The 12201-nt window shown below is 43.2% G+C and overlaps 1 protein-coding gene across 11 annotated transcripts in view; it reads left to right on the top strand.

Moving 5' to 3' along the window:
* Nucleotides 1-12201, top strand: part of mbnl1 (muscleblind-like splicing regulator 1) — a 238329-nt gene that overhangs the window by 205466 nt on the left and 20662 nt on the right. For 6 of the 11 annotated variants that reach the window (XM_043702714.1, XM_043702715.1, XM_043702710.1 and 3 more), the window contains 3 exons: nucleotides 7074-7331; nucleotides 8277-8330; nucleotides 9341-9494. In XM_043702714.1, coding sequence (XP_043558649.1) covers nucleotides 7074-7331; nucleotides 8277-8330; nucleotides 9341-9494 — 466 coding nt within the window. The remainder of the gene's footprint in view (nucleotides 1-7073; nucleotides 7332-8276; nucleotides 8331-9340; nucleotides 9495-12201) is intronic. The other 5 variants (XM_043702713.1, XM_043702712.1, XM_043702711.1 and 2 more) reach the window with 2 other exon arrangements.

Raw genomic sequence — 12201 nt, 5'->3', positions numbered from 1 at the left:
GAGTTGAAATGTTGGGCCACGGGGCGGTGTGATTGATTGGTGCGGGTGTCCCGGAGATGTTCCCTAAGGAATAGTGGCAGTTGAGATTGAGGAGCTTAGTAATGAAGTCCAGACAGAGTTTATTGTCAGTCCTTCAGCAAGGTTACGATGTCCAATCGTTCTAACACTGAAGGAGACACAGAGTCATGGGTGATGCTGTGGAGATGTTTCAAAATTAGGGTGAGAAAGTAAACTTGAAAGGAAAGAAAATTGGGCGTACAGGAGACAATGTAGGTCATTGAGGACAGGGGTGATTGTTGGCTGCCAGGTCTTGGTCCAAGAGAGGATGGGTCTCTGGAGCTTCAGATGAACTGAGATGTATGGACAATGGACTCTCGGTCTCTTTGCCAACCAAACCTCCACCCTTGCTGTGTAGAAGTGCTTGCTAACACCTCTCATTAAGAATCTGGCCCTAATTTTTAGACTATGCCCCCCCAGTTCTGGAATCCCCAACCAGTGAAAACCGTTCATCTTTGCCTACCCAGTCTCTTACCGTTAATATTACGAAAACTTCAGTCATCTCTCCCCATCACCTTCAGAATTCCCGGGTAAACAGACCAATTTGTACAATCTCTCCCCATAGCACTGCCAGAGAACAGCATGCAGATGAGGAAGTGACAGAGTACAACATCGGAACCCTGTGGTGATGGCATTTTGTCACTGAACTGCTGAGCATTATAATTGATACCAATGCTCACTTCCTCCAAACTTCCATTGAGCACATAAACAGGGAAATTAGAGTTTTAATTAATTAATTTAAATTGATTAACTAAAAGATTAAATCAAACACACACCACTCACAGATAAAGACAATAATCAGACAGGCAGACACGCGTGCGCGCGCACACAAGAAATACATACCACACAGAGACACAATCATGAATGCAAACACACCATATGGAAACACATACCACATGGAGACACAAACATTGATACAAACATCTCTCTCTCTCACACCCACACACACATACAGACATGAAAACACACGTACATAGATACAAACACACACACACACACACATACATCCAGATACACAAACTGCACATATTGAGATTGATAACAGACATGAAAACACACGTACATAGACACAAACACACACACACACAAAATCACACACACACGCACATACATCCAGATACACAAACTGCACATATTGAGATTGATAAGAAGCAGTGTTTTAAAACTATAGCATACAAAGACATTGTGCCTAATGAAAATGGACCTTCAGGTCAAAAAGACAGGAGGACCAGTGGGACAAAGGTCATGTCTCTGAAAGGTAAATGTTAAATGTTAGTGTGGGGTTTTTTTGTGGAATTCAGCAGCCAGAATGTATTAACAGGCTGATATTTGAAAAATTGAGAATGGACACATTTATAAACTAATTTGGAGATGTTGCATTGGTAAGAGGAGTAAGTGAGTATACTGAGGAATGACATCAGATGGGCTGAAGGGCCTTTATGAGCCAACATTGGTTTGCTGGGACAATATTGGAAGGAGCTTGGGTCAGGAAAGCTGCATTCTTCACCAGTCCCCACCCTTTACAGAATTGCAATTGTGACATAGAGCTGTGCTGTAAGGTGATGAACTATCTTCACTGTGTCAGAGAGAGCCGACAGACTGACTGAAGGACAAAGCATCTTGGCTAATGAGTTGGGCTCAAAGGTGAAGACAGGCACCTGCCCTCAAATCTTGAACACTTGAGTTCATGCCACCAGTATAAGATCCATTTTGCAAAGCAAGGGTCCAACTGACTCAGCACAAATGCTCAAGCAGCAGTGATTAAAGGGCATTGGAGAAAGATAGTCTAATGATAAGTTCAATGTGTTCAATTCTGGTCTCCCTGCTACAGGAAGGATGTTGTTAAACTTGAAGTGGTTCAGAAAAGATTTACAAGGATGTTGCCGGGGTTGGAGAATTTGAGCTACAGGGAGAGGTTGAATAGGCTGGGGCTGTTTTCCCAGGAGTGTCAGAGGCTGAGGGGTGACCATATAGAAGTTTATAAAATCATGGGAGGCATGGGTAGGCTAAATAGACAAGGTATTTTCCCTGGGGCGGGTGAGTTCAGAATGAGAGGGCATAGGTTTAGGGTGAGAGGGGAAAGATTTAAAATGGACCTAAGGGGCAACTTTTTCACGCAGCTGATGGTGCCTGTATGGAATGAGCTTCCAGAGAAACTGGTGGATTTGGCTACATTTACAGCATTTAAAAGGCATCTGGATGGGTATATGAATAGGAAGTGTTTAGAGGGATTTGACCAAATGCTGGTAAATGGGGCTAGATTAATATAGGAGATCTGGTTGGCATGGACGAGTTTGGAGTAAAGAGTTTGTTTCCATGCTGTATAGCTCTATGACTCTGAGCGTTAACAAGGAGATAGAAATGTACCTTACCTGATAGGATGTACTTCTTTCTTGTTTCTGCACACATAATGTACTCCTGGCATTAATGGTTTTTGGCAACGAGACTGGATTCAATGTTTCTCATAGTGCAGTTATAATTACTTGATCTGAAGCATTACAAATAATTACTTAATTGCAGCTCAGATACTCTATAAAACATTCAGTGGAATGGTCTGTTGGCTGGTGGTTTTGATCGCAACTGATGTGGTAACGCTGTACCAATTAGCAATTTGTGAGAGCTTACTTTAATCAAAAACCAAGAAATGGTTTCACTACTACTCAAAATCCCTTCAGTTTTGGAAATGGAAGTATACAAATAGGAAGTGAAGCCTTCCTATTTTGAATACTCAGTGTCTTAAATATGATTTGATTTGATTTATTATTTTCATATGTACCAAGGTAAAGCTGAAAGTATTGTTTTGCATGCTAACCAGACAAATCATACATTACATAAGTACAACAGGTTATTGGACCAAATGCAGAATATAGTGTTACAGCTACAGAGAAGGTGCAAAGAAAGGTCAGCTCTAAGGTATGAGAGGTCTGTTCAAAAGTCTGATAATGGCAGGGAAGAATCTGATCTTAAATCTGTCGGTGCGTGTTCTGCTTAACGGAAGAGGGTGGAAAAGATATAACCAGGGTGGGAGGGGTTGGTTGCTTTCCCGAGGCAGTGGGAAGTGTAGGCAGTCAATGGATGGAAGGCTGGTTTTTGTGATTTTATTTACCTGATAAAGGACAAACTCTGTTCCCATAGTGACACAACCCCCCGACCGAAACCCAGAGCATCTTGCAACGTTTCAGTGGTTTTCCAGGGGACCAATTGACTCAGGTCATTTCCCTGAAGCCATCAGCTGTGAAAGGAAAGATTTTGTGATCTCACAAATCACTTGCAGCCAACATAATACTTTTGAAATTGAGTCACTGCTGGAGGACAGCAAACGTGGCAGCCATTTTGTGCACAGCAAGCTCCCAGATCCAGCAATGAGATAATGTCCAGATTATCTCTTTTTGTGATGTTGAGTGAGGGATAAGTATTGTCCGGCACACTTTAAAACTCCCCTCTTTTTATTTAAAAAATGCCATGTACCCTCTTGTACCCTCCTGGCAGAGCAGGTGAGGTCTTTGTTTAATGTTATGTTGGAAAGAATGGGAGATAATTTCATGCTGAGAACTTCACCGTTCAATCTTGTCAACATTTGGCAGCCATTTACTATGCAGCTTACACTATAAATATTTCTGTACCCGCTAATTGTTTTCCAAATCTTGCAACAAGAAAATTTTATTGCACATGAGCAAAAAGAGTGACTATTGGGTTTGCACATGTGACAAATTTAAGAAATTAGCCATGGCAGCATAAACTTAGATTTATCTGGAATCCAGTATGAAGTAAGACATCAGAAGGATGTAAGATGTTAAGTTAGGCAACTAAAAGAGTTAGGAATAGCTGAAAACAGAAGAACGAGGTGGAGTGACCTAAAGGTTTAAGGAAGGAAAATGGGAACACAGACTTAAAAAGGTGGAGTCAGGCAGACAGAGTGTCACTTCTATGACAGAGGCATTATGCCATGCTTTTTTGTAACTAGTGGGATGTTGGTGCCACTGGCAAGGCTAGTAATTGTTGCCCCTTCCTAATTACCCTGGAACGGAGTGGTTTGCTAGGCTGTCGTTTCAGAGGGCACGCGTTGCTGTGAGTCATGGTAACTATTACTACGACTGGCTTCCCTTTCTGGAATTATGAAGTGAATTAAAATTTGAATTGACTGCTCCATTCAGATTGAAACCCAAATTCCCAGAGTGGAAGCCAGGGCCTTGGGGTTACCAGTATTGAAAACAGAAACTCTGTGTAGGTGCTGTCGGACCTGCTGAGTTTCTCCAGCACTCTCTGATTAATTTCAGGGCTCCAGCAGCCACAGTATTTTGCCTTTATTTTCCTCCAGGTGACTAGTCCAGTGATATTACTGCTATGCCCCGCCTCCCCTGACATTGAGGTGTTTTGGCTCATGTCACCTGAGCAGAATATAATTCTTCAATTGGAGCTTCTTGTTCATGGCGAATTTCTGTTGTTTGACTGGAAAACAGAGCATGCAGAGGAAGCTTAAGCTAGGTTTTCAAACTGAGCTTTGAGGGGGTTAGTTCAGTTGGCTGGATGGCTGTTTTGCAATGCAGAGTGAGACCAGTTCCGTTCCCACACTGGCTGAAGTCACCATGAACAGCCTGACTTCTCAACCTTGGGTGTGGTGACGCTCAGATTAAACCACTACTGGTCGCCTCTCTTGACGGAGAGAGTGGGATTATGGTGACTCAACTTTTACTGAGCTTTTAACGAATCAAGAATTGCTGGAAGAAGGGAGACGATTTTCTAACTCCTCAGTCAGGGATTTGTCAATCTGGTCATGGCTCCAACAGGGTAGTTTTGAGGTGGTTTGGAGAATGCTACATTGTGTATGCTCTCGTGAAAGCAAGATACAGAGAAGGAACTGGCAACAGGAAAACCGTAACAGTTGATACTCCCATATCTGGATTTTGGAAAACTTGGTCTTTTAACATTAGACAGTAGTGACCATTTGTGCATTTTATATACGAAAACGACTTTTCTTTATCATTTTCTTGAGATATGGGTGTTTCTGGCAAAACCAGCATTTGTTGAACGTACCTCTTTGTTTTTAAACCAAACTGCTTACTCAGGCCATTTGAGAGAGCAAATAAGGTTGGATTCACATGGAGGCCAGACCAGGTAAAGGTGTCAGATTTCCATCCCTAAAGGGAACCAGATGGGTTGTTAATAACAGGTTTTGATGGCGATTTTGTCGTAGTCATCCCCCTTTGCTGAAGCTAGTTTTCAATTCCTGATTGGATTTAACTTCAACTCACAACTTTCCCAAAGCCTGTCCACCATCTACAAGGTTTAATTCAGGAGTGTGACAGAATACAGTCCACTTACTTGGAGCTCCAACAAGATCAAAGAAGCTCGACATCATCCAGGGCAAAGCAGTCCACTTTGTTGGCAACCCATTGGCCACATTAAGCATTTAACCCCCTCCACCATCAGTGCACAGTTGCAGGATGTGTACCATCTCCTGGAAGCATTGTGGCAACTCAATAAGTCTTTGTTGTCAGCATCTTCCAAACCCTCAGCCTTTTCCAACCAAAATGAACACCCCCACTTATAAAGCAGTTCTCCTCCACCTGCTTAAAGGCAATCAGAGATGGGCAGTAGATGCTGGCCTGGCCTGGCCAGGAATGCCCACCTCGCATGAATGAAAATGAAAAATTCCTATGGGAAGACAACGGTCATGTTCTGCTAATTCTTGTAGCTATCCACTGTCTTTATTTTGCCTCTCACCCAACCATTTACAAGTCAGGTCAATCATTTGCCTTGAATTTCATTTGGTCCAATTTGTGTCAACAATCTCCGTGAGGCCTCAGTGTCATCTCTTACCGCCATTTTTAAAACTTGCAATATTTTCTTTTTGTTTTGACTGGATCGTGTACATCAAGTTAACAATACAGAAACAAACCATTGAGCCCAAACCGTTCATGTTTTACCTTGTGCATGAGCTTCCTCCCAGCCTAGTGCATCCCAACCTATCAATATAATCTCCCATCACTTTCTCCCTTGTATTTATTTGATTCCACCACCTCCCCCCACCCTTCAATGGGTCGATGCTATTCTTCTGAGCCACTCCATTTGGTAGTGGCTTCTACAGATTCCAACTCCACATTGATTCATTCCTTGTTCGACTTGTGATTAACTATCTTCAGTTAATGGATATCCTGTGGTGCACTGGTTGGTATCTTTACCACCGAGCTGAAGTTGCCCCACTCCAGGATTTGATGGCCAAAAGAAGCTGCAGTCATATATGGTCAAACAGGTTTGGTATGTGTAAATCCACCCACACATGGCGATGGCAGGCCATAATAGAAAGAGACATTCCCGGTCAGCCATGTAGTGGAAAGAAAGTTGAAGCATTAACCATCACTATCCGTAGCTCCAGTCCGGTGTAGTTGCCCCAATCCCACAAAGCTGCTCTCTCATTAGAGAGTGAGATAACTGGTGGTGAGTTTGACACCAGGCAATACTGACAAAGCACAGACTTCATGGCAACCTTAGCCAGTGCCAGGGTTGAACCCCCACTGCTGGCATCTCTCTGCATCCCAGACCAGCCTTGCCGCCAACTGAACTAACCAAGCCCCAGTGCAATAGTGAACGTTACCATAGCAATCCAGATTCCTTGAACGAACAATAACCCACTACTGCCTTACATTTATGCCTCCTAGTTTAGGAATGTTCTACAAGAGGCAACAGCTTCTTCACAACTGTCCTTCGAAACACTTGTTTGCAGTTTTGGGAAATCGCTTAGCATATTCAGCTGTCCCTTTTCACAGGGCAAGAGCCCTGCCCTGTTCAATCAGTCCTGTTAAAATACAATCTCCCAGGTCTATCTTCGTCCACGTAGCTGAGCTATTTTACTCTTTCTCCAACTCTTGCGATGGTCAGCTGGCCATGGGGTTTGGAACCATTTGTGTTTCCTTTGTTGCTGTTGGTTGTTTTTGTTTTGTTCTGATTGGACGGGTTGAAAGTTGCAGCGGATTGAAGGAGGATTTACATGGATGCGGTTGACTTCTTTGCTGCAGGTGTGCAGGGAGTTCCAGCGTGGAAACTGCACCCGGGGCGAAAACGACTGTCGCTTCGCCCACCCGGCGGACATCACGATGGTGGACACCAACGACAACACGGTCACCGTGTGCATGGATTACATCAAGGGCCGCTGCTCCCGGGAAAAGTGCAAGTATTTCCACCCCCCGGCCCACCTGCAGGCCAAGATAAAGGCGGCGCAGCACCAAGTGAACCAGGCAGCGGCTGCCCAGGCCGCCGCCACCGCAGCCGCCATGGTGAGTGGGGCAAGCGCGCTCCGAACCAAGTGTGCGTGGCCGGCAGGCGATGTTAAAGGAGCCGGTCACCACACTGGCGCGGGGTTGGGCTGGGTGAGGTTCGATGGTCTCTTCATAGTTCAGCGCAGTCAGAAACGTGATTTGGCGACGTGATTTGCAGTCGTGTTTTTTTTGTGTGTGTGCTGCACCCTTTAAATTCATTGTTTGCGCTCTCCCCTCTGTCGTCGAGTGAAGGACTGGTAAAGGCAGGAGTGTTACTGAGGCGACTGCTCATCGTTGCTTTTAACTCGGTCACCCCTTTCTTTGCTTAAGGCTAAATTTGTGTATTTCCCTCAATGCGTTAATGTTGAAAATAATATGTAAGCATAAGCATGTATACTGTGGACAGGGGTTGGGTGGGTCTTGTGCTGCAGTGGTAGTATCCCTATCTCTGGGCCAGGAGGTCCAGGTTCAAGTCCCACCTGCCCTTGGTGGTGGATGTCCAAACCAGTTGATTAAATAAATAACTACAGTGTCTACTCGGCTGCAATGGAACCTTGTTGTGTGATATCTGTACCAGTACGTAACATGATTAACGTGATGGGGGTGGGGGTGGGTCTGGTACTATGTTCAAGCCTGTACAGCCGCCCAGACTAGGAGTACCAGAGGACACAGCAGACAGGCTCTGTCTCATTTCAATGGGATAGTGTTCTTGTAATTAATGATACATGTGTAAAAGCCCTTAGCCTCACAATAACTACTCAGTAGTGCCTTTATTGTGCATGCCTAGTCTTGTTATTTGTTGTATATGGCATTCCGATGATTTGTTTTTTTTTATTTGTTTTCTCCTCACCCCCTCCCAATGCACTGCTGCCCCCATGATGCACCTCTGCTTGCTGTTTATGTTAATGCGCTTGAACCCCATTGGCCCATTGCCATCCATGTGCTCGCTGCCTGCTAATTAAGACTCAGTCGGCTGTCAAATCACTGAAGCGACCCCTCGAGGCAACCTTTGACCTGGTACTATGACCTTTCACCTTTTAGCTTGGCATGTAGCTTTAATAGGGTTACAAGTTATGACTTAAAACATTTATTTAAGGGGAAACGAGAAAAGAAAATCAGTATTGATGTGTTATTTTCTGTTGCAAAACGGTAAAGGGCGGTGATAAATTGACTGTGGCACCATCTGCTTTGAGAAATTCACACGGGAATAAAGTTCCATCAAGAAAATAACGTCATTCACTCAAAATTTCAAAGGGGCCAAAGGGTAATTTGTGACAAAATTTCTCACCCCAACCCCGCCCCCACCCCCTCCAAAATAAATTGGTTTTTGCAACCATAGTGTTAACTGAAGTACCACACTCAGTTCATCACCTGTGGATTGCCCAGACCTCTGACATAACATTGGGAGATGTTAAATCGATGTATTCATAATAATTCTGTACTTATTTGGTTGGCATGGCTTTTACTTTTGTTTAAAAAGTTTGTAACGCGTAAACGTTTGTTACTCAATGTTTCGGTACCTGCATGAGTTGCATGTCAAGTTTTTTGCTTTGGGGGTTAAAGTTGTGGGTTTATCATTTCACTTTCTAGATATTCATTTTATTAATCGCTCTGAAAGATGGTAGTTAACATTGCTTTAAATGTTGAACGTCATGGAGCTGGCAGTGCTGCTTTCTGCCTCTGTATCGCATCTCTTATTGTAAGTTTTGTGAAGTGTAAGACACATAGTAATAAATAGTAGTTATTTTTAAATATTTCTGTTGATTTTCTTTTAAAATAATTTATGGAGTAATGCTTGCTATTAAATATTGTTTCTGTTTTTTTTATTTTTACTGTCTTGTCTCAGGTAGTAATCTTGTTGCTTGCTTGCTAGACGGCTAGAATTGTGTAAATGATGGCATTGTATTTCGCACTCTGTACTGATCGTGTGTTGTTTTCTTTCTGTTTGTTGTTTTCTCTCTCATTTTTCTCTTCCTTCGCTCTTTTTGTTTTACCCAATTTTCTCTTACTTCACCTCTCATTTCCAGGGTCTTCCTCCTGGTGTCCTCCCCCCTTTACCAAAGAGACCTGCACTAGAAAAAGCCAATGGTGCCACGACTGTCTTTAATGCTGGTGTGTTCCAATACCAACAGGCCCTTGCAAACATGCAGTTACACCAACAAACAGCCTTCATCCCACCAGGTAAGGAGTGGAAAGCCTGTTAGCTTGATACTCACTGGCAACAGGAAACGTAAATGACTTGCTGGTGTTGTGTAATAAGAAAAACATGCTAAACTTTGCGGTCCAATAACTCAGTCTTGCATAATTTGATTTTTCTGGGTACCTTTCTTGTTTCTTTATTTGTTCTTGATGGTTAATCACACTTCTGATTTGTGTAAAAAAAAAAAAAATGCTTTTGTTTTCCCACTTCATATGACCTAAGGAAATAGGAGAAAACGTTAAAATCTTGGTGCGGGGGTTTTCTGATCGATGTATTTCATTCTTTTGTGGAGTTGAGCTCTAAAATCAATTTTTATCCTCTGCTTTCATGGAATATTGCCCATCAGCCAAGGGCCATGTCAAAGCATTGCTGGGTCAGCCACATGACTTTGGGTCCAGACTCATGAATAGACCTAATCGGTAAGGAAACAGATTTCCCTTCATGAAGGAAATCAACAAAATACTTACGGCTGTCACTTTTGCTAAGACAACCTTTACAATCTGGATTTAGATGTCAGATTTAAATTCCAACAGCTGCTGTCGGGAAGGGATCTGAACCCATAACCCTGGGGCCTAGTGAATAACAAGTCCAGTGTCATTGCCATTAACCACCATGTCAATCAGAGATGAGGGATAGTGATTCATCTTCCAGAATCTTGAAGGACCTTAATCTCGAGAGCCAAGCCACCAGACTACTGAATGGAAGGAGAAGCTGGGATAGATCAAATGGAAGCTCCCTTCAGCTAAAGTCAAGCTTGAGGTTACAAAAGGCTCTTGCTATTGATTTCCAGTGTTGGCTGGAGTCGGAGGCAGGCGGGCTGGGAGAAGGAAAGGTTCATCCTGCTGAATGACCCATGAGATGCCATTTCCAGGGAATTTGTCCAGATCCTTGTGGCCAAGTGGGGGGAATTCTGAACTGAGAAAAGAGGAGCGAGAGCAGGCCATTCAGTCCCTCAAGCCACCTCCATTATTCAATGAGATCATGGACTAGCCTGTTTGCATTATGATCTCCATATTCCCATCAAACCCCACTAAAATCTAAGGTGAATGGAGTGACACAGGGACCTGCCATAGAAATCTTGTCAAGGGATGGTTTTACCCTAAGGGCCCTGATCAAATTGGGTGCAATACTGGATTTACACAGGAGCACTTCAACAATGGGATATCAGGTGGTTGCATTTATTATACTCAATCCTACCAGCTTCACAAAGAGCAGGTTAAATTAAAATTGTATCCCAAGTGCTGCTGTTAGCATCAAAGGACTTGCAGCAAATGATGAAGTATAGTAGTTGTGATTTATAGCTGTTGTGTCAGTCTGTACCTGGGATCCAAGCAGTGAGAACATGTCCTGCCTTCTGCACAAATCCTCCAAGTATTGAATTCATCCACTGAACAAGGATGACGTGACTCAAGGAAACCCCCTTCCCCACTCCATTCCCATTGTCTTTTACTCATTGTCTGTCTCCTCCACTATTCAAACTAGTTGATCTCCTCACTCCACCTACTTCTGATCTTGCACTTTCTTGCTTATCAATAATTTATCTGCCTCAGAAATATTTAACAATAATAGAAACATAGAATCCCTACAGTGTAGAAACAGGCCCTTTGGCCCAACAAGTCCACACCGACCCTCCGAAGAGCAACCCATCCAGACCCATTGCCCCACAAGCATCTGCAGTCATTGTCTTTACCTATATTTACCCCTGACTAATGGACCTAACCTACACATTCGATCGTCTGGCTCAGAGACATGGAGACTGCCACTGCACCATAAAAGAACTTTCATCGTGCCCACCCCGACTTCATTCCAAATGTAGCCAATATTTTCAGATGAACCTGTTCAGTGATATCATTAAGCATGGTACTTGATAGGATGTGAACCCATGCTTCCTAATTAAAACGTAGCAATAGTTCCATTACCATAAGAGCTCTTATATTTAAACCTCTGTAATGGGGGTTTGTACCTACGAGCTTCTGACTGATGAGTCAATTTGTCCGGCAAGTCAAGGCTGATTGTTACATGCCAAGAGATATTTCTTCTTGTTCTGGGATTTGTATGTTCCTGGTGTAACCAAGTCTAGCAAAGTCAGTGATAGCACAGTCATACCTCCATGGATAAAGGAACATCAAAGTGTCAAATTCCGCTCTAAAGGTTTGACTAATTACAAAGGGAACCAATCAGTTCATTGGTCCCAGTTATAATTACTGGCACAGGGCTGCACCATTCTCCTGTTTCCTTATGTTACTGGTTGAATGTTTTGTCCCTGTATCCTGATTCAAAAAGTCTGGACTTATAAAGCGTTTGCTGTGGGTCCCTGTACACACTTCTCCCTTAGAAAAACAAAAGTTCTTTGCTTTCACCATTCGCTTTTACTTGGGGGACACAAGTTAAAAAAGGCGTTTTCACCAAAAACCTTTTGATGAACCTTTCGCATGCAATTGGCAGGACAAAGGGAGGGTATCATATTGAAGAATTGTCAGGAGCATTCTTGTCTAACAAGGACCCACAGCATTCAGTCACAAGTGTTTGTGAGTTAATGCAACTGAGCTGATAATATTATCACTGCTGCTTTATGTTCCATTTGCTTCACATTATGCTCAAGGCTATTATGTGTGCTGGTATGAACAGTGCCTTCCATTTGGTGTTCTCCATTTCCATTTCCTGTAAATTATTTAAATGTTATGCGGT

The sequence above is a fragment of the Chiloscyllium plagiosum genome, chromosome 13 (genome assembly GCF_004010195.1).
Source record: "Chiloscyllium plagiosum isolate BGI_BamShark_2017 chromosome 13, ASM401019v2, whole genome shotgun sequence".
Classification (NCBI taxonomy): Eukaryota; Metazoa; Chordata; class Chondrichthyes; order Orectolobiformes; family Hemiscylliidae; genus Chiloscyllium; species Chiloscyllium plagiosum.
This window is presented reverse-complemented; position numbering and strand designations above follow the sequence as displayed.